Genomic DNA, 22,989 nt, shown 5'->3' with positions numbered 1-22,989 from the left:
CCCATCCCGGGAGCCCTACACCCGAGCGGCCTCTCGCCTGTGGTCTGTGCAGCGTCCCCTTCTTCTTCAAGGACCTCAGGCTCCCGTGGCCTCTTCTCCAGTTTGTGTCCCTCTAGGCCTCATTACCTTCAGCCTGTCTTGAGCCTGCTTGTGCATTTCCCAACCTCAAACAAAAGCTTCCTCCCCTCTGCCCCTACGGCCCTCACCCTGCTCCTCTCCGCACACTTCTGGAGACAGTGCTGGGTCATATGTATTCACCGTCTCTGGGTCTCACCTCCCACTCAGCTCAAGCCGTCTAGAGCGGTGCCCCTGCCCCTGTCATTCCAGCAGTTGCTTAGGTTGCTGACGTGCGTCACTGGGGCACTAACTATAGCCTCCTGTTTTTTCCTGATCCACTTCCGCCCTCCTATCCAGTGTCTCCACTGCAGCCAAAGGGATCTTTCAGAAACACAAACCTGACCTTGTGACTCCTTTGCTTTAAACTCCCCAGCGGCTTACCCCGAGCACTCCCGAGGGTGGAGACCAGTGTCCCCTCCTGCCTCTCCGGCCCGGTGGGACCCGCTTTTCCTGCCCACGGCTCTCTCACCTCCTGCCGGCAGCCCTCCTCTTCTCTGCCTGGGAAGCTCCTTGCTCCCGGCCGCCCATCCCTTGTCTCGTTAATGCCCGCTCGTCTTGCACGTTGCACTTCTACGTGGGTTGCTCATCTAAGCCTGTCTGCGCCGTTTTCTCCCACCGACCTGCATGCTTTTCCACCTCGGCACTCACACCGGTCGGTGACTCCTAAAAATTGTGCCCACGTGGGTGATGCCAGCTTGTGAAGCTTGCGGGGCCGGGGCCCTGTCTGGTGGCCCTTTTGTGTCCCCGATGCCTGATACAGTGCTCGTCCACAGTACCCTTCATTTTTGGGCAAATGAGAAAATGCCATCCTGCCACATAGACTTTTCGAGAATGGAAACAAAACTCTTCAAGCTTTGTGAGTCATAAAAAAAACCCAAGTGTCGCGCGAGTCCCGTCAGCGGAAGGTATCACGTAAAGTAAGGGTTTAGGGAAACCTGAACGTTCTGGTACGAGTTCTTGGCATACATGACTTAACTGAGTCTTGACCTTTTAAAATCCCGTCTGAGGAAATTTTTGTTTCACTCAGGATGGCCGCCCCTGGTGTGAGAAAGCCCCGGGCCTTGCACCTGCACTGGAATGTGTACTCTACAGCCTTAAACTTTCCTTTTTTCTTTTCTTTCTTTTGCCTTGTTTGCCTTTCTTACGGCCAAACAGAAAGAGGAGAGAACAGGCTTTGTTGTCTGAGCCTCCGTCTCGTCCTGGTGTAGTCTTTCACTCAAGGAGCCCTTTTAAATGATTGTTCTCGTGTTCGTTCATTTCTTCCGGGAAGATTTACTGAGCATCTGCTGTGGGGCGGGCACTCCGAGGAGATACACACCCCTACCTCGCCGTGCCCGGTGCCCCTGCCAGCAGACCGCTCCCGTTGTCCTCCTTCGGGGGTTCATGTGCACCGCTGGAGTGCTGGTAACCCGCCTTGTGCCTCCCTGATGTGTTTCTCTGTAGGGAGGCTTCTCGCGTCATTTAGATTATAAGTAGAGTTGCGCAGAGTGGTCACCTTTTTCAGGAAACGTCAATATTAGTGACTTTCAAGTAGAGCCAGTTGACCGACGTGCTTCCTTGACCAGATTGTTATTTTATTTCTACGTGAGTATGTGCTGCTGTGTGATGAGGCCTAATCGGTCTCAGGCCGGAAGCCCCAAAGCAGACAGGGCCATGACACTGAGCTTCCAAGTTCTGCACCTCTCTCAGGCTGGAAAATAAGAGAATGTGCAATTCACCGTCATGGTCATTTGTTGGGACAGCCAGTCAGCTTCAGTGCAGGCTGACACCCGAGAATTGTCGTCTGTTTTTTGACACTTCACTCTTGTATTCCTGTCATCCATTGTTGTATGCACTTAAGAGCCAACAGAGCACTTGGACAGGCTTCCACTGGTAACAGCGGTACAGAGAAAGCGTCAACTTTTACTAAGGCTTTCAATAGACGTTCAGAGGTCGACGCTACCAGGCTCTTTGCCCACGGCGCTGTCTTTGCGTGTACAGACCTTGATTTGACAGCCACTGCGATTAAATTCTATGAATTTTTTTCAACGTTTATTTATTTTTGGGACAGAGAGAGACAGAGCATGAACGGGGGAGGGGCAGAGAGAGAGGGAGACACAGAATCGGAAACAGGCTCCAGGCTCTGAGCCATCAGCCCAGAGCCCGACGCGGGGCTCGAACTCCCGGACCGCGAGATCGTGACCTGGCTGAAGTCGGACGCTTAACCGACTGCGCCACCCAGGCGCCCCAAAATTCTATGAATTTTTGCATCTGATGTCATTTTTAACTCTCTTGCCTGATAAGCAGCCAGTGCGGTGACTTGGGAAGCAATTGACTCACACATGTGTTCTTTTGTTTTTCAAGGCACTGCCCAAAAATATGGTGTCTCGGCTTTGTGAGTCCAAAAAGGTGGGTGCTGCAGCCGATATGCAACTTCAGGTACGTATGTCCCTTTGTTCTCACGTTTTCCAGAGCAGTTATTCAAAATAAATATGTAACTTCAAATTCTTGCCAGCGCTCCACCTTGATTATAATAATTATGCTTCTAACACATCTTTCACCTGAGTTCAAAGAACTTGACCAAAACTGACTCATTCAGGCCTCGCACTGTCCTTGGGAAATGGACGTTGAGTAAGTTTATTTCCCAGTTTCAGCCGGGAAAGTCAAAGCGCGGAGGAGTCGTGTGACTTCTTCTAACTCCTACATTTCAGCCTGCAAGTTACGTTTTTAGTCACTTTGTCTTTTTAAAAATTTTTGGTTTTGACGTGAAGTTTAAACAGTGAGGATTGTTAGTTTTAGATAATATTCAAAGGCAGTCTTCTCGGTTTCCAGATAGAGACTAGAAAAATTTTATGAACCATCTGGATGTCAGGTCTACACGATACCAGATGTTCAGGTTACTTTAATTGCTCAGATTGTTTATCACATTCTTGCTCTTCATCAGATGTGGAGAATTCTATAAACACAACCCAAACACCCGTCTTTCATGTCAGGCAGTGTTCACTTTTATAATGGTCCAGCTACCTATTTCAAAGTGCGGGCACCATTTAATTGCTTTATGGCTTTGTAGAATTCAGCCTTTACGAACTCTGTTTATGTTGCACTTTCAAATATACATTTGAAGAAAATGCATGCTATCGAGAAAACCATGGCCTTACACTTGAACTTAACGTTATTTAATGCCCATGCCTATCAGTATAATTTTAAAAGGATTTCTGCGTTATTCGAAACATTTTCAAGTTATTTGAAAATTTCTGCGTTACTCAACTTCAAGTCTTTTGATTTGCCGATATCTATAGTGGGAGCTCTGCCCTTGTGGCTTTCTTTCTGAGTAATTGTTCCAAGGGTTTTCTTTCAAAAGGAAAACCAACCTTTCCCTCCTTCCACCCTCCAAAGAGAGTAACCCCCACCGAGAGACGCAGAGGAGGAGAGAAAGAGAGGGAGGCAAGTGCTTGCCAGACAGCTGCCCCTGCAGGCTTTCCTGTCCCGCAGCAGTCCCCTTGCACGCTGCAGACACACGAGGCTGGAAAGGAAATGAACTGGGTCTGGTGTCTAGGGAGGCATACAAAGTGTTCTGAAAATTGCAATTTTCTTTCTTTTTTTTTTTCTTTTTTTTTTTTTTTTTATGTTGCGCATTGTTTTAAAAATGGGCTCCTGTTTTTTTCTGTGGCTCTGAGGTTCTTGGTCCCAGGAGAGCATGACTCGCTGGGTAGGCAGGTAGACTCATCACTCTCAAATTGTTTGGTGAGCAGCAGGTGAGGTGAGACACACGCGCATTGCGTTTATTTTGCTCTGCTTTTGTCATTAAAAAAAGTCATTTCATACTTGCCCGTGGAAGGCATAGCTGTAGGAGTGAACCTTCTGAATTCAGATTTGTTTGTAGATTGAGGCCAAAAAAGCCCCTCACACCTTAGTGGAGGTTAGAATTTAACTTTCGATTCCTGATCATTTATTCTGTTGGAATATGGACAAGACGTGGGTGAGTAATTTAGGCTCCTCTGATTTCTCTCTGCATGATTACTCATTATAGAATATGGAATTGAAAGAGCTATAGTTAGCTATATGCTCAGATTACCACTTAGAGTGAAGCAATATTTATATTTAGGAGATGTCTATATTTTTCTAGGGGAGGTTTAAGCTTGACTTATAATTTGGAACCATAATTCTATATCTAGAGGAAGCCAAAAGCTGGAGGTCATTTACATTTTTTCTTTTATCCAAACGAATCCTCAGTTCTTTTAAGTCAACAGCTGCACATTCTCTGCAAATTCCGTTTTCAAGTCAGAAAGATACATATCAGAAACATAATTGCGTGTCAGAATTTTTCCTTTAAAATCAAGCCTTTTCTACTTTCTTGCTTCAGGTGACCTCCACGCAAACACTAGTATTCGAGCCAGATGTCCCGGGGAGAAAGCACTTTTATCTTTATGTTAGGTTTTCTACGTGAAGTTTAGTTTTTCGGAACTTTGTGAGCTGCCGACTTCACGTGCAAACTAACGCTTTCTTCTCCTGTCGTGTTGCGATGGCCTGTGTCCTCCACTCAGAGGTGAGGGAGCCTTCTCTCCCGGTCACCTCGTCGGCCAGAACTGCCCGCGCACAGCAGCTGTTTTCTTGGTGTCTGCTGACACCAGGTGTGGGAGCTGGCTGGACCCGGGCTCCAGACTCCCCAACAGCTGCGCCAGAATTCTTTGTAACGTCCCTACTCAGCCGTCGCAAGAGAGTCGTTCTTCCTTCTCCTCGCCCCATCTGTTTAACGTTCCGTCCCTTCTCGTCACAAAACGTGGATTCGGACCATTTCATTTCTCTCATTTAAGATACATCAGGATTCCAGGAAGAAACCACGCAGGATGCATTAGATCCAGAGGGTCACAAGTTGGAACTTTATTATTTTTCTCCGATTTCCAACTACATACTTTGCGTATATCTATAGATATCAACGGGCCAACTTCCGGTTTTGTGGTCACAAATTTAATTTACTACGTTGTACGTAAAGAGTACCTTATAGATACAGTTCAAAAAATTTTAATAGCCCTCGTCACGAAAAGGTTGACAGCTTTCCTTTTCATCATTAGCATGGTCTGAATTGTGGTTCAAATTATATTTCAAGCCATATACGTTTATATTCGTGAACGTTACGTATACGTAACTTACGTGTACTTCTTATTCTGGTATACTTCTAACACCTTTGGCCCATTGCGTCTTAGATGTAAGGCTGGACTGCCAGAACTAAGTGGACGTTTTCATCTTTCTTAGGTCTTTTATGCCGCCCTGGATCAGATCTACCATGGGAAGCACCCCCTGACGGCATCGACCACAGACATTCTCAGGGAAACCCAGGAGAAATTTTATGGCTTACCATACGTTCCAAATACCGTGAGTCTCGCATTTTGATCCTGCCGTGTGCCATCGAATGGTTCAGCAAGTGTCTCCGTCAGAGGGAGTAGGTTGTGGTCCCTTACCCCTTGCAGAACCTGAAATCGCTACATTTGTGCCGAGGTTTTGTATGGGGCAAATGCTAGCAATTGCCTGGCTCATTTAATATCTCTAGCCATCCATTTATAATGCTTATTTTCTTCCTGCTAGCAATGTGTTTCTGGATGCCTGGGAAGGTAAGCGGTGAAAAAGGTCACTGGCGTTAGTCTACAGTTCTTTTTTGTCATTTTCCTACGATGAGAACAATGGTTAGCGATACGAGATGAATGTGATTATCAGCCCCTAATCATCTTCACTGCAAAGGGAAGTGACATTTATTGAGTACCTTGTTTGCATCAGGGATTATGACAGAAGTTTTGCGTATGGTCTGTCAGCATAGAAGGCAGGGGTATTGTTGCCATTTATTGAGAACGCGGTGCCAGGACTCCAGCTGGCTGCTTTGCAAGAGAACCTCTGATTTCGCTCTCATAGTGCTTAGGCGGAAAAGAGGCTTTATGGAATCTCATCACTGAAAGATACAAGGGTATATCTGGTTTCAGGTAAGTTGGATCTGGTTAGTGCTTACAAAATACCGTTCGAAAAGCTTCTCTTTCTTTCCATTTCTCAGGCTTGTCCTTCTTGGGGTTCATTTCGTCCTCAGGCGGGCTGCCCTGACTAGGTGGGGCGGTGGCTGCCGGGAGGGCCTGGTTTAGATCGTCCCGGCTTAGCCAGTCTGATAGAGAGCACATTTGGAGGCGCTCTGTGATCTGTACAATGCCGAACACGTGTTGTTACAGTATTGGGTGCCAGCACCCGTGCTAAGAGGCTCGTCAGTGAACCGTAATTGTCCAGGGGGTGTTCAGGTCCTGACACTCAAACATACATTGGAATAGTTCGAATTTACCACACAAGTAAAATAGTAGTGTATTTTATCATCATAATACTTCTTATCAATAGTTTTGGTCGTCTGGACGCTTAATCATCTGCTCCAGTATATAATGCTAGGCATACTACGTACCTGTTTTTGACTTTATGTGTAATTTACTGCTCTAATGCTGTGTATTATTGAGCCCTGGATTGTCTGTGTTAGTGAAAATTTGTGGCAATGAGAATATTCATCAGTGGAACAAACCATAACAGTTGCCTAGATTTAATAGCTTTTTCCAGTTTGCAGAACACTGCCTGATCATGTGCTGTTGTACTCGTGTGTTTTTTGTGCTCATTTTTTAGTCTTTGCTTAGTTTTATTTATTTTTTATAGTTTGTTTATTTTGAAACAGAGTGTGCACAAGCAGGGGAGGGACAGAGACGGTGGGGGGGAGGGGGAGAGAGAGAGAGGGAGGGAGGGGGAGAGAGAGAGAGAGAGAGAGAGAGAGAGAATCCTAAGCAGGCTTTGCACTGTCAGCAGCTCGGAGCCCAACACTGGTCTTGAACTCACGAACCGTGAGATCATGACCTGAGCTGAAACCAAGAGTCAGATGCTTAACCGACTGAGCCACCCAGGTGCCCTATTCTTTGCTTAGTTTACAGATGGATGTGATGTGAACTCCATGTAGTTATAACGTGATCAGTAAGTGATTAAATCATAGGAAGGCAAAAATTAGGAAGCGGGAAGCTTTCTAAAGCTGCAGAACTTGAGCTTGGCCGAGCTGCTTCCTCTGCCTTTCTTTATCTCCAGTTGTATGGTGACGTAGCTGTACCTGTCCTTAGAAGAGAACCCAAACTTCCCTACCGTCCAGATTCCTCTGCGTAATAATGAAATATACAAAGATGAAGTCACAGTGGCAAACAAATTCTGAATCAACTATCAGTAAATTGTTTGAATTTAAAAGAAAGGATGATGTTGTTAAGCCCACTATCCTTGTCCTACTTCCTTTTGAGAAAATACAGAGACTTATGTCTTCACTGGGATTGTCTCCCTTGTTCATTGGCAGTAGCTATGGCTCTTTGAGTAAATTGTATTTTGTTTGTTTGTTTGTTTGTGTTTTGTGTTTAAATTTTATTTTAGGCAGGGAGAGAACATGAGCAGGGGAAAGGGACAGAAGGAGAGAGAGAGAATCCGACAAACCATGAGGTCATGATCCGAGCCGATACCAAGAGTCAGACACTCAACTGACTGAGCCACCCAGGCGCCCCAAAGATACTCTTAACTATAGAGAACAAACTGAGAGTTGCTGGAGGTGAGGTGGGAGGAGGAGGGGCTAAATGGGTGATGGACATTAAGGAGGGCACTTATGATGAGCACTGGGTGTTATATGTAAGTGATGAATCACTAAATTCTACTCCTGTTAACTAACTAGAATTTAATAAAAACTTGGAACATTAAGGGTGCCTGGGTGGCTCCGTCGGTTGGGCATCTGACTTCGGCTCAGGTCATGATCTCACGGCTCGTGGGTTCGAGCCCCGCGTCGGGCTCTGTGCTGACATCTCGGGGCCTGGAGCCTGCTTTGGATTCTGTGTCTCCCTCTCTCTCTGCCCTTCCCCCACTCACACTCTGTCTCTCTCTCAAAAATAATCGTTAAAAAAAACCAAAAACCTCGAAACATAAAAAAATAATAATAACTGGAAGGTTTATAACAGCACTGTTTGTAAAAGTGGAAAAAAAGGAAGAGGTGGGATTCAGGAAAGAACCCAAGTGACTGTCAGTGGAAAAAAATGTATAAATAATTTGTGCCATATTCATTGTCTGGAATTCATGCAGCTGAAACTGAGGGGCACAGATAATGGACTTCTCACAGGTAAACACATAAGCAGTAAAACTCTAACGAAAAGTGAAGGAACAGTAAACACAAAATTCAGAGGGTGCTAACCTCTGGAACAAGGAATGGGATGCTACAAGTCCTGGAAGTGTCTTGTTTCTTAAACTGATAGTGCATATAACCTTGATAGTTTTGTCATTCTCCTTATCTTAGTAGTTTATAGAAATAGTAGAAAATTGGTATGTGGAAAAGATTTCTCTACGTTAAGAGGTTATTTTGGCTGTGCCATATGTGGTAAAGAATGGATTTAGGGGGAACAGTTGGGAAATTTTTCAGGTGCTGGGGTAGAGTGGGTAGCTCGAACCAGGGAAGTGGCTGTGGGGGTGGAAAGATTGAAACGGGTGTGAGAGCAGTGTAGAAGGCAGGCTCCACGAGGCGCAGTGGTCGGCTGGACGCGGAGGTCAGGGGGTGGAGAATGAGCGTGAGTTCGTCACGAGCATTGACCCGGGAGGGGGACTTGAGAGCATCCCGCCATGCAGGCTGGAAGAGGGATGGTTTCCCTACAGACTTATCTCTAAGGATGTTTCTCTGCAGTGAATCCTTTTATTCCCTCCAATGAAACCATGAGAACAGGAGAATATAATTTGAACACCAACCTACAGAGTATTCATAATATTGATAGAGCTGCACAGATTATATGCATGTAATGTGGTCTAAACTTTTAGACGGTGATTACGTATGTGTCTGTATTAGTGTCTCTCCAAGCGCATTAATACCTTGAGAATAAAGTGTCCCATCAGCTACGTTTGAGGAATACTTGTTTAAATAATGTTGAGCGGGCTTCTCAGGATCTGTGATGTGCTAATGAACATTGAGTCTCTCGTGCTTTGCTTGAAAGCTTACTAATGACCACAGAACTCTGCCTGGTTCATTTCTGGACATTAGCCCCGTGTAGATCATGTTTTGGCAAACTCTGCTCTTCTGATAACGCGATTATTGAACACGGGCAGCTCCAGCCGTATCCCGCAATAAATAACGGGTGCTTATTTTTCGAGTGAACAGACTTACTACGTCAGCAATTTATTGATACTTACGACCTAGCTCTAGTGCTGTATGTAATGTATAGACAAATGTGATTTGTAATTTTCTTGCTATTCTAACAGTAGTTTGCTAGGGGCCCAAAAGCTGGTTGTAAACAGAGAGCTGTTTTACAGCGTATCCAACGGGCTAGTCTTGTACTATTCGGAGCCTGATGTTTGGTTTTGATATTAATGACCATCTCTTCTCAGAACATTCTGTTCCTAGGTGATTGTGTATCACCTCCATTATTTAATCAGAGAGTGGAAGATGCTGCATTTTTATTTTTATAGGATTCCAAGTTTATGTTTTTACACTGTCGCTCATCCCTCTGAAGCAGTTGAGAGGCAGTCATGTCTGGGAGCGTCTGGGTCAAAACCTATCTCTAGCCTTGTGACCGTTCAGTTCTGTCCTTGTGAGTATTTTTCAAGTTCAAAGCATGAACAACTGACTCTGCTGACAGACCGCAGTTTTCCAAGATTTGTTAACGACTCGTTTGTATCTCGCTCGGTTGAGCTACCTTTGTGGACTTTGTCGGTGAAGACGTGTCTCACACGCAGCTATCCTGGGAATAAAAGAATTCTCTGAATAACTCTTGCCGCCAGTGAGGCCTTCTTTGTGCTTTACCCCCTCATGTTGAAAACAGTGATGAGTACAGAATAAGAAAGTCCTGAGCACCTGAAAACGTCACAATAAGTATATCTGAGGAGATTGGCTTTCTTGTCCATTCATAATTTAAAGTTCGCTATCTTGAATAAAGCTAAAATATACAAGACTTGTTCTAGGAAAGCACTTACTGGCATTGAATGACATGTTGATATCCGCTCATTATTCTTGTTAGAACAAACACCAGCAAAGAATGTGAAAAGAAAGGACGCCTGGGTGGCTCAGTCGGTTGAGCATCCAACTCTTGATTTTGGCTCAGGTCGTGATCCCAGGGTCGAGGCATCGAGTCCCACATCAGGCTCCATGCTGACCGTGGAGCCTAAGATATTCCCTCCCTCCCTCCCTCTCGCCCTCCCTCTCGCCCTCGCTCTCGCCCTCGCTCTCGCTCTCCCCCCTCCCCTCCTGCCTCTCTCCCTCCCTCCCCCCCTCCCTCTCTGTCTCCCTCCCCCTCCCTCTGCCCCTCTCCTCTGCTCATGCTCTCTCTCTCTCTCTCTCTAAAAAAAAATTTTAGGGGGGTGCCTGGGTGGCTCAGTTAAGCGTCCAACTCTTGATTTTGGCTCAGGTCATTTTCTCACAGTTTCATGAGTTCTAGTCCCATGTCAGGCTCTGCACTGACAGCACAGAGCCTGCTTGAAATTCTCCGTTTCTCTCTGCCCCTCCCCTGCTTGCACTCTCTCTTTCTAAAATAAAAAAAAAATTTAGTTAAAATTAGTTTTAGTTAAAATTAATTGTTAGTTAAAATACAGATACAGATACAGATGGAACTATAAGCTATGATCACAGACTGCACTGAGCAGGGAGAATTTGCTGAGTAAGATGAAGGGAAATTTAGAAGACAACTGAGGGGAATATTTAAGCAGTGGGCACACAGTGGATCAGCCAGTGTGTTTGGAGAAGATCTTCTAATTGGAACAGCTTTTTTTTTCTAATGTTTGTTTATTTTTGAGAGAGAGAGAGAGAGAGAGACAGAGCACAAGTGGAGGAGGGCCAGAGAGAGAGGGAGACACAGAATCCAAAGCGGGCTCCAGGCTCTGAGTTGTTAGCACGGAGCCCGATGCGGGGCTGGAACTCACGACCTGTGGGACAGTGCCCTGAGCTGAAGTCGTACGCTTAACCGACTGAGCCACCCAGACCCCCCCCCCACCCCGAACAGCTTTTTTTCAAGTACCAGCAAAAACCAAAATTTTAAACGTACTATTTTCCGTTTCTGCTACTATTAAAACAGTATAATGCTCTGCTCTTTTCTATTATTTTAGGGTTACGTTGACTGTAGTAGCTTAGAACATGCTTTATAGAACATCTATTTTGGGTGTGTGTTCTGCATTCCCAAGTAAACAGGCTAATAAATGAACTTTTAGCATACAGTTTATGTGCAATTTGAGGGCTTCCCTTCCTGAAATTGCTCAATTTCTAGAGCGGATTCTTACCCTGACATTGCTGATGTCACGACAACACGTGCAAAGGAAAGTAACCTGTAATTTACCAGTTGGGAGATGGTGTGCAACCAACCAGTGGTAAACCCACTTGTTCGCACAACGGGCTCATCCCAGACGAACTTTCAAACTGACCTCTTAACCATGTGGAAGGACATGAAATCAACACAGTGGGAGAGTACAGAGAGATTTTGAGAGTACTTTTACCGTGTTTATTTTACTGTATGGATTTTTTTTTTTTTAAGTCTCAAAAAGAAGAAAAATAAGCAGAAACACAATGAGAAAACGGCCTTGCTACACACGGTTTGGGTGTGAAGACTGATTTATTGCCATTAGAGTTCATTCTCTTTCCTGTTTACTTGATAGGCAGTCTCGAAGGGCTTCTTTCTTCAAAATAAGTAAGTGAGTGAGTCGGTATATTTGTGTAGAAGTCCCTGTGGATAGCTGACACTTGTGCGTCCAGATTAAAAATCATGTTTAAAAATGTCCAATTTTAAGTGTATACTTCAGAAGTTTCCAGAGGAGATTACATAATTTTAATTTAAAATTGTATTACAGCTTAGTGACCTCACATAGACTCAAGTGTTCATGATTTTATTTTAAAAGCTTTAATTTTTAGAAAAATTGGTAAATCATGACGGTAAGAAATAATAGCACTCGTAAGTGATTCCACTATCTCGATTAAAATGGCAGTCACATTTTTTTCCAGTTACTTTTAAAGTAAGGCCGATAAGAGGAACTGATCATACGGGAGGCTTTATTTAGAAATCTGAGGTCTGCTTTCGACCTGTTCTTAACCTCACACCTGTTCAGAGGTTGGTTTAAAGAATGGCATAAAGGTCTCTCTTTTTAATGTGGGGGGGAAAAAAAATACTACCTGAAAACAATAGAAGTAGAGCCCCCGAGTGGTTGAAAGTCCATCATTCTCTCTCCAGAGACTTCAACCTCATTTATTTAATAGAAATCTTCATTCCTCCTATTTAGTTTTTTCTTCTTCTTCTTCCTGGGGAAGCAGTTCTGTTTCCTCCCTTTCCTTACGCGCTAGCCCTTTTGGAAGTGGAAAAACAGTTCCAGAAAGCGAAGGTATTAGCCAGGTGTCACACTAGTTTGGAGTATTTGTTGTTGCTAAGCAGATGTTAGATTAAACAAAACAATATTTATTTTTTGCTTATCTGGAATACAAAGACCATGTGGTACGTATCTAAAAAAAAACCTAAGTAGTTAATTGCATGTTAAATTCCTTTCCTCTTTGGCTGCATAAACAACTGAGAAAATATTTACCTTCTCTGTCATGCTAGATTTATTTACGACTTTGTAACTAAAACACAGAAGTGTTATAAATTGAAACTTTAATCTCATGATTGACTCATTTTCTAAAAATTTATATGGTTTCAGTCTGTGGGACAGCTGCAACTCTAGATTTCACTGATTTAAAACACGGGGAAATTATAGGACTACCCGGGTTGTTTTTATAATAGAGCTCTTTGGGCCAAGTCACCGGCTTTCATTTTTGTCTTGGTTTTCACGAATAGAGCTATACTTTTTTTGTTTTTTTTAACCCCCTGCAAATTTACATGCGTTAGATATAATGAAATGAAAATCCAGGATATTAGGAGTTTTTCCTATAACAAGTAAACTGTATATTTTAAATGATGCACGTGTGTCTTTTAGATTTTAGGCAGTTTACGTTTCAGGAAGTGGCTTCTCTGGTGATTCTCTAAGTAAATTATGTTCTCATCCATGGCAAATATGAGCTGTGAGCAGGACGCGGGGACCTCACTATTATTCATGGAATGACAGTACCCAGAGGGGCTTGCTACAATGTCTTTTTACCTCTGTGCCTTGTGACCAACAGAGAAGCCGAGGGCAACATTAGTAAGGTAAGGAAGGCTCCCCTTGAGTGATATTAATTTTACGTTTTAATTATATTTTGAGTAGGAGTATATGCACACGCCTGAAAACCGTAAGATGTAAAAACGTGAAAGGGTCCATGTGTAACGTCCCTCCTGTGCTCCCGTCCCCCTGGCCCTCCGCCTCTGTCCATAGGGGTCCCTGGTGTTCCTGTTGTCTCTCACATACTGACCTGGAATGGAAATCGCTTCTGTGAGATATAAAGATACATCGAATCCGCAGTCTCGGTGATGACCTTCCCTCACCGCGTCTCCTGCCCTGTCTCCCAGATGGGTGGGTGCTAGCCTGGGCAGTTACAGTCCTTTAACGAGTGTCCCCTGACCGGCTTTCCCTCTCTCAAATCCACACGGCTCTCTGGGAGATCTTTTCGAAATGCACATTCGCTTATAACAGCCCTTCCCTTAAAACCCCTCAGTGCCTCCCACTGCTCTTGAGCCGAAGGCCGAAGACCTTTGCCGCCCACGGGTTCCTGTGGGGCCTGGTCAGCCCAGCCTTGTCCAGCTGAACACAGCCTCCTTTCTTTGGCTCCAGGTTCTTGGCACTCACTTCCCCCTGCCGGGAGCACGTTCTCCTGTCTTCTCACTCTGCTCTGCTGGGAATGTCACTCCCCCAGAGCTCGCCGGTCCCTCTGTCGCACACCCTCACAGAACCCAGTTCTTTCCCTGCGTGTGGATCATCCCGGTTCCTGATTTCTCGAGGTCGTTTGATTACTTTCTGTCTTCCCGAGGGGAGTGACGTTCACATAGCAGCAGGGCCCATTTCTGATCCGTTCATTATTCCTTCAGGTCACTTGTGCATGGTAGTGCCCAACAAATGTTAATAGAAGGTGTTTTGTTTTGTTAGCGTCTTATCGAGGTGGAACTTACATGAGATACACAAATCTCAGTACACAGCTCCAGGAAATTTTACATCGGTGTATACCTGTCTCATTGCTGCCCAGGTCAAGATATACACCGTTTTCAGCACCTGCTTTTAGGAGGCCCCTGCAACCTGCCAGTCAGTATTCCTTCAATATACCTTCCCCACAAGGTAACCACCAGCTTTGCCTGTTTCGAACCTGAGCCAAGTACCACCGTGTATTAGGTACTCTTTTGAGCGTAGCGTCTTCTATACGGCATCGTGTCTGTGAGATCCATGCATCTTGTTGCGTGGTTTAGTGACCTCTTCTTTTCCATTGCTTTGAAGTATTCCTTTTTTTTTTTTAAACGTTTATTTTTGAGACAGAGACAGAGCATGAACGGGGGAGGGGCAGAGAGAGGGAGACACAGAATCTGAAACAGGCTCCAGGCTCTGAGCTGTCAGCACAGAGCCCGACGCGGGGCTCGAACTCACGGACCGTGAGATCGTGACCTGAGCCGAAGTCGGACGCTTAACCGACTGAGCCACTCAGGTGCCCCAAAGTATTCCATTTTTAATATGCCACAGTGTACTAATGTGTTCCACTATTGACTGACATTTGAGTTATTTCCCTTCTGGGGTTATTGTGAATAAAGTTCCTGTGAATATTCACGTATATATCTTTTGACAGACGCAAGCATTCATGTCTGTTGAGTATGTAGCTAGGAGTAATTTGGGGTATACTTCAGCTTTACTGCAGCTCTCGCCAAACAGTTTTTCAAAATAATTCTCCGGGGTTTGCACACCAACAGGCAATGTTCGGATGCACCGTTTGCTCCACGTCCTGTCCAATACTTGATATTGTCAGTCCTTTTAATTTTAGCCACTTTGGGAGGATGGAGCCCTATCACATTGTGGTTTTAATGTGTTCTTTTCTCATGACCAAGAACTCTGGGCACGTCTTCGTATGTTTATGGGCCGCTTGAATGTCCTCTTTGTGTAAGGATTTTGGCTCGGATGTGGGTGAGTAGGAAGCCATCCGAAGGTTTCAGGTAGAGGTCAGATAGAATTTGGAGCATAAGAGAGGGAGAAGAGTCAAGAGTGATTGCGAGGGTTTTGGCCCAAGTGGCCAAAAGGAAAGCATTGCCTTTAACATGGAGAGGAGACTGTGGGAAGGCTAGGTCCTTGGGGCAATCAGGAAACCAGTTTTAGGAGTACTAAGTATGAGATGCCACTGGTCAAACAAGAGAAGTCGTCACGTAGGCTGGTGGATATACAAGTCCAAAGTTCAGAGGAGCAGTCTGTGCTGGAGGTAGGGATTTGCAGTTATCCACACATAGATTATATCAAAGCCAACGGACTGGGTGAGATCACCCTGAGGAGTGATGAGCCCTGGGCCATCATTTAAAGGGCTGGAAAATGAGGAAGGACCAACAAAGAAGGAGAGAGAGAAACCAATGAGTTAGGAGGGAAATGTAAGAGCACGCTGTCCTGGAAACCAGTGGTCTCATTTGGAATGTATGGCAGTTGGACGGGGTAAGCTCAAAACCAGTCGTACTGAAGAACCTGGGAGTTGATGAACGGGGCGTAGGAAATGTGACACGGGTTCACATTAGTTTGGAAATGGACGGGCAGCGTTTCTGTTTGTTTATTTGTTCCTGGGACTCTGCGTGGGGGCGGGGCCGGGATGCCCATTCACTTTCGTACTGAAGCTAAGAAGCTTTCCAAACTTTGGAGTTGTGTTATAGGGACAGAAGAGGGAAGGTTAAGTAATCTACCCAAGATGTTCCAAGCAAGAGTAGTGTACATATTGCGTCACTTTATGCATATTTACTGTCGTGAAATAAATACCAGATGGAGCCAACACTTAAATAGAAAAAAATAAGCCATTATCTGCCTCCTTTTAGCTCCTCTTATCTTCTCTTCCGTTTAGAGAAGGATAGTAGGTTAAAAAGAGATGGAAGAAATTACAAATGAAAATACAGATGAATGGATTTGACCACAAAAATTTTAATTTCTCTCAGGAAATATGAATAAAATTCACAGACAAGCATACTGGTTTTCAAAAATTGCAACACTTAATGACAAATGGTTTATATTGTTGCTGCATAAAGAGCGCGTACAAATACAAATAAAAAACGGGCAGAACAACAACAACAAAATCCCAACACAACCCCCGAAGGAAAATAGGCCTAGAAGTCAGTCACAAAAGAAGACAATGCAAATAGTGAACATAGATCTACAAAAAATTGTTTGACTTTCCTGGCGCGCAAAAGTATGCAAATGGAAATAACAGCAAAATGACACGTTCACTTATCATATGACTCCATATTCTATTAAAAGACAACACTAGTGATTGTATTGATACACCGATGTAGATATTTTTATTTTTGTTTCTACGAGGAGGAATGGGTTTGGCAGGAGGGATCAAGAACATGGAAGTCTAGAAAAGCCATTAAGGTAGCACTGAGGAATTTATTCTGAAGATATACATAGAAAACCCAATAAAGCAGGAACACCTGATAATTAGCACATCTACAAGAAATTGGAGTCCAACATTGGAGGAAAGGTTAAGCAAACCGTATTGTACGCTGTGCTCGTCGTCAGGCCTGCCCACTTAGCACTGCACTATCTCTGACATGTGGTAGAATTGCACATCTTTGCTCTGTGCAGTTAGTGGTGGCCACGTGACTTGGTCTGGCCAAAGAAATCGGGCAGAAGTGATGGGGCTCATTGCTGGGCTGCAGCAGGTAAGAGCCACTGCGCACTTGTCCACATTTCCTCCCTGTTGGCCCAGCAACCAGTGACCTTCTGGGTGGTGGAGACTCAGAAAGCCTGGGTGCCTAAGTGCTGCTGACTTAGGAGCAGCTGCTGAGAGGAGTCCGCTCACCCGAGAGAGATGTGTCGTCTGCTCAAGGAACAGATCTTTGCTGTTGGAAGCCACTGAGACGGTAGGATTCATGTTACTGTCATCGTCACTTAGTATATCCTGACTCATAGAGGCCACACGATGAAATAATATACAGCCGTTAACGTTCACAAAGAATTCTTAATATCAGGTTAGTGAAAAGCATCTAATAAAATCATAGATAGTGTGATTTTTGTCTTTTGAACACCGAAGGGAGCTTTCACATTAACAACTGTTTATCACAGTCACGGATTACGGGTGAGTGTCAATTTCCTTTTTGTATTTTTCATTCCGATTTTTCTTTAAGGAGCACAGACTACTTGTAAAGTTGGAAGGGCAGACATGCACACACAGAGACACACATAGCTTCAGTTGGCTTCCAGTGACACAGGCATTCATTCAGTTCTTTCTGTGCCATTGAAGACATAAAGGCCATTGAAATGTCAGTGACCATATGGCCCTTCCTTTCCTCAGAGCCCAGCTGAGATCGAGGAGCAGGGCTGAGCCTGGATTAGGTTCAGAAGAGAAGCTCCTTCTCCCTGTGGCTTGAGTTCTGGATATAAAATTCACCACACCTGAGCCTGAATACTTTCCCTCCCTTCTTCGAGAGATCTTGGAGGTTGGGAATGCAGACTCTCTTGTCCTGGAAAAGGTACATTCTAAAAGAGATGACTTTCGAGGTGATGCCCAGCGTCTTCCCAGCACCGGGCAGTTTTTCACTGCAGGGTACTGTGCGAAAGTACCATGGCAGAGAACGTAAAAGAGAGAGAAAGTGTGTTCTTCACCTGGACAAAAGTTACACGGACATTAATAAGTGAAAATGAATGGATTTCTTTGCAACTGAGTCCGTAACGTGATTCTCTCACTTTCCCAGATCACCTTGAAGTCCCAGGTGTCTTTACTAGGATTAAATTCAATCCTCGATAAAACATAGTTTAGACTTGGCTCATTCTTGTTCATCATCTTCCAAGGGCCTTTCTTGCTGTGTGCCAGGCACAATGTGTTGATCCTACGTGCAGAGCAGACAGTAGGCTGGACTCCTATCTACGTGCCAAACTGAGGCCTCCCCTGCGCCCGCCCCTTGCGTTTTCCCAGGCTCCGTCTGGTGTTCACCCTTTCTCTTCTTGGCTCTGAGACTGTGCCCCAGAACCCTAACTCCTATCCCTAGCTCTTGTTCAAGGTTCTGAACCCAGTTTTCAATATTGTAGAAGAACTACAGTTAACTATGGATGCGTATGTCTTGTCCATTTGACTATTGTAGCCTTAAAATAAATCCCTAAGGGTGAAATGGCGTAGCTAGAAGATACGTGTAGGGTTTATGTTCTGGTACACGTCGCAAAGTTAAAATCCAGATGGCTTTTCCTTGATGACCCCAGTTATGGATTTGATTTTAATTTTTGACAATCTGATAGACCACACATACTTTAATTTATTTTTGCTTGCAATTCTTTTATTACCGGTGAAACCGACAGCTTCCCCTGTGGTGTCTTGCCATCCAGTAGGAATTGAATTTTGTCTATTTTTGTCATTTTCCCGTCTTTACGTTCATCTTTTTGTTACTCATTTTCATAGGGTCGTCAGCCTTTTAGTCTTTTTGTCATAATTTTGTCCTCCCATTTTGTTATTTATCTTTCAGCTTCTTTTATGATGTTTTTAACACTTAGGTTTTATGTTTGTTACTTAGCTTGATGGCAATAAATGTTGTTTGGAGTTAAATCTTTTAGGCTTTTCTTTCAGTTTTTTGTCAGACTTCAAGAGAGCTTTCTGGCCTAACTATATGCAACTTTCTGTCCACATTTTCTTCTCGTACTCTTGTGGTTTTATTTTTCATGTTTCAGTCTTTGACTGTTTAAGTTTGTGGCAGTGTTAAGGGATGAGATTGGAACCGGCTTTCGTTTCTCTAGTTGGTTTTTGAATAACCCGTTTTTCCCTACTGACTTGAAAAGATGCCCTCTGTGAGATGTGAAGTTTTCCTGCACGACAAGGTTTGTTTCTAGGCTTTCCATTTCAGGGGTTCTTGCCCAGACTGGATAATCATTTGTGGAAGTTTGGGTGTTTGTTGTTGGTTGTTTATTAATAGAGATGCCTTTGTTCCTCTATTTACGTCATCTACCTATTCCCGTCACCATGTTGCACATTTATAACATTCTTACTGGAAGTCCCTCTTGTATCTTATTACATGAATTCCTGTTTTAAGGTTTTTTTTCTGTTGTGAATGGATATTATATATCCCCCAGCACCTTTTTCCAGCTAGTCTCCATTGGTACATAGAAGTTATTTATTTTCGTTTTTTACTTTTGTGGCTGACAGTCTTGATGAACAACTGACTGTTTTCAATACTTATTTACCAGGTTTTAGGGCTTTTCCAGATATGTTTCTATATATGTTTATCTATTTATCTACATCTATATAGACATAGACAGATATACACATAGATACATATTTATATAGATACATATCCCACAGCACATGTAAGTAATATTTTTGCCGCCCCTTTCCAATTTTTATGCGTCCGTGTGTCCTTGACTGGTGCGGTGGCTGAACTTTCAAAATAATGGTGAATAATAATAGGGAAGTTGAGCATACTTGTTTGGTTTCTGGTTTTAATGGAATGTTTTAGGTTTCACCTGTGATTTGAAAGAGGGCCAGAGCGTGTGAGGGCCAGAGAAAAGAATACTCCAGGATAGTCACATCTTCAGATTACAAAGGTAGGAGTGAGAAGGTTCCGTGAGGAAGTAGAAGGTCCGCAGCTGAGGTTCTGTGTAGGGGAAGGAGTCTGAGTGAAGGCGTCTCCCCCGTGGAGGGCCAGGTTGACTCTGCCTGGGAGACGGTGCAGGAATAAGGTGGGTGTGAGGCTTCAGGATCAGATGGCCTAGAGCCAGGCTTAAGCATCAGATCTTCATCTGAAAGATGGTGATATCGAACCCACTATGGTTATCGTAAGAGTGAGAGAATATTTGTCAAAAGCACTTAGCCCAATGCCCGGCACATAGTAAATGCAAAACAGATGTTAAACATTATTAGTATTGTGAGTGTAGTAAGCGATCACTGAAAGGGGACATTTTTTTAAAATTTGGATGTAGTTGACACAGAATGTTACGTTAGTTTCGGGTGTACGACAACACAGCGATTCGACGCGTTTGTACGTGACCCTGTCCTCATCACAGGTGTAGCTCCTGTCACCATACGACACTACGAGAGTACCATCGACTGTGTTCCTTCGTTGGCCTTTTTATTCAAAAGGAGGGATTTAAATGGTCAAAAATGGCATTTGAGGAAGAAAATCACATCACTTGCACGTAGGATGGGTAACAGGAAAGGCAAAAATGAACCCATGAAAATAGATGGGAATCTCGTGTGTGGGCCACCTTCTTTTGTCGGTGACTTTTGAGGGTGATCCCTGTTCCCGAAAGACAGCCGGAGGCCCCCCGAGGTAAGGCACGGCTGGTTGCTTGAGTAGCGCTATGGTGGCTTTGTGCCCTTCTAGCTGCTCTCCATGCCCATATGTGGTTATTGACGTGTGAGAATAGCTTATCTTGATGTCTTTTCCACCTCTTTATGTATTTAATAATGACAGAAGCGAGGACCCAGCTCGTTGCTCGCTTTAATATGCGTTATTTTCAGATCCTTAACTTACTGATGGTGTAGTCATTCTTTTTACACGTGTATATTTTTATGTGTCTCGGGGAGGCTTTGAAATACTTGCTGATTTATGGAGAGTGAAAACTCAACCAAACTTTCTCGGCACACTTAGGAAAACTCAGACTCTTAAAAGCTAAAATCAAACAATATTTGAGATGATTTATACAATTTCAGCAATAACTTTTTTCCACTTAAGCCCAAGTACAGTCTAAACAACCCTTCCCCACTGCTAAGTCCTTTAAACGAGAGCAGTGGAGGTCTATAAATCAAACGGTAGTTTACATTTGTTTCACAACCACTTTTTGCAACCTGTTTTCCCTCTTAAAACTTAGTATATTCTACGAAATGTTCGGCCAGTCCTATATTGAGATTAAATTAAAGTGAACAAAGAAATGTACAAAAAGATTTTGGAGAATAATACATGGCCACAGTTTTAGAAAGGCACAGTATTGAAAATGAGTAGAGTAATGCTAGACGCTGCCGAGCTGGCTCGTTTTAAATAAGAGAATTCAGCCGTGAGCGGGTTTGTCTCCATCGTGAGGAATCAGCACGGTCACCGTGGTGGAGTTATCTCAGATTAGTCTGCTGGCACCGATCCTAAGAATCCACAGGGCACTTTAATCCTAATTATGTTTAATAACCTCTTATTTTGAATTAAAACTTCATAATATTCATTCCACATATTCGTGAGTGGCAAACATAGTTCTCACGTGCCCTCCAGCCAGCTTCCCCAGGGACGGTATCCCCCATAACCAGAGTGCACACGGTTGGATCCAAGAAACGAGTACCGACACCGTGCTGTTTATTCCGTGTCGCGAATTACTTCGGCATCCTGTATTTGCTCCTGATGAGTACCTCTGAAGCTTATTGTCTTTTCTTTCTCAGGGTGGGACATCTCAGAGTGGTTAGCTAAAAGCAGTTCATAATTTTAATCTACAGCCTACGACTCCTTTTGTTCTGTGTAGATGATAAGCAGAGTTCGCGAGCTCCTTGAACACAGGACCGACAGAAGCAGAGTCAGTAGAGACTGGCACATCATTTGAGAGCCTGCGTCCTGATTATACGTAATGTTAGAAAACACATCAAAGTGCTAAGTGCAGAGAGGCACAGAGGTGATTTATCTCTTCATAAACTACTTCCCTGCAGGTAAAATCTAGCATAGGCTGTGAAAGCACCCATCTTAAGCTTTCTCATCTGCTGGCGTATCCTTGGCTTCTCTCTCTACTTAGAGTAGTGCTGGTTTCCTTACCTGCGTCCTTGAACCATCAACGTATTGACTTTCAAGCATTTTGACCAAGCCCACAGGAAGGAATGCATTGTATTATGATGATGATACAAATACATGTATGTACGTTTAGGGGTGTGTGTGTGTGTAAAAGTGAAGCAAAGTACCGCGGACTAAAAGTTATCCTAACTATGTGCGTGGTGGTCCAGTATTTTCTTTTCTGCATCTTCACTTTTTAAATCCTGGTCACAACCTACTCTGTTGGTTTCACAAAGCACTAGTAGATAAGGGCCCCACAGTTTGAGAAACACCACGTTCATTTATCTTGCCCCCTTTTTTGCCTCTTCTACCCTCCTTTTCCAAATCAATCATAAAAACCTTCCTTAGAAACAGAGATTTTGCAACTAAATTACTGAGAAATAAAACTACAGCTCCTATTTAATCCCAACAGCATCATCTCTCCTCACGGGGGTTAACTCATTTGACAGACATCGTCTTTGGGGGAGAAGGGTATGTATAAATAAGCTAGTGTGAAAAATGATGCATTGTGATGCCGTGAGAACTCTGTTACAGACAGACACAGAGGTGTTTAATCGTGCCTCCTGGCGTCAGAAATGGCATTTTATCTCTGCTTAGTTCACTCCAAGTCAGGTTTTACCTCAGGTTAGGGCAGTGTAGCGGGGAGGGAGAGGGGGACAGGGGAAGTATGATGGGGACAGAGGCTGGTGAGGGAATATGCTTGTCTCGGGTTGCCTGACGACAGGCATGGGAGGTATGGGAGCAGGGGCTGGGGGCTGGGTGTTGAAAATGAAACGACGATCAAACACTAAGGAGTCCTGTGTGTCTGCACAGAGGCTTATACATGATCCTGGGGGGAAAGGGGAGGCCCCGGAGGTTTGAAGTTCGTAAGCAGAGTAGTGACACAGGCAGGGATCAGCTATAGGGGAGAGTGAAGGTTTCAGTATCGAGCATGGGTTGGAGGGCAGAAACATTGAAGGCAGGGGTAATAATAGATGTGAACAAATACAAAAAATATCGTGGATTTTACCAGATAAGATACTGAAAAACATGCATTTTTATTTGT

General features: G+C 44.1%; 1 protein-coding gene across 2 annotated transcripts in view; it reads left to right on the top strand.

Moving 5' to 3' along the window:
• The window catches only part of LOC122480630 (mitochondrial intermediate peptidase), a 157,313-nt gene that overhangs the window by 82,906 nt on the left and 51,418 nt on the right, over positions 1-22,989 (top strand). For both annotated transcript variants that reach the window (XM_043575263.1, XM_043575273.1), the window contains 2 exons: positions 2,461-2,535; positions 5,350-5,469. In XM_043575263.1, coding sequence (XP_043431198.1) covers positions 2,461-2,535; positions 5,350-5,469 — 195 coding nt within the window. The remainder of the gene's footprint in view (positions 1-2,460; positions 2,536-5,349; positions 5,470-22,989) is intronic.

Source organism: Prionailurus bengalensis, chromosome A1 (genome assembly GCF_016509475.1).
Source record: "Prionailurus bengalensis isolate Pbe53 chromosome A1, Fcat_Pben_1.1_paternal_pri, whole genome shotgun sequence".
In the NCBI taxonomy this organism is placed as follows: Eukaryota; Metazoa; Chordata; class Mammalia; order Carnivora; family Felidae; genus Prionailurus; species Prionailurus bengalensis.
The sequence above is the reverse complement of the archived record's forward strand: the minus strand, read 5'-3'. Positions and strand labels throughout refer to the sequence as shown.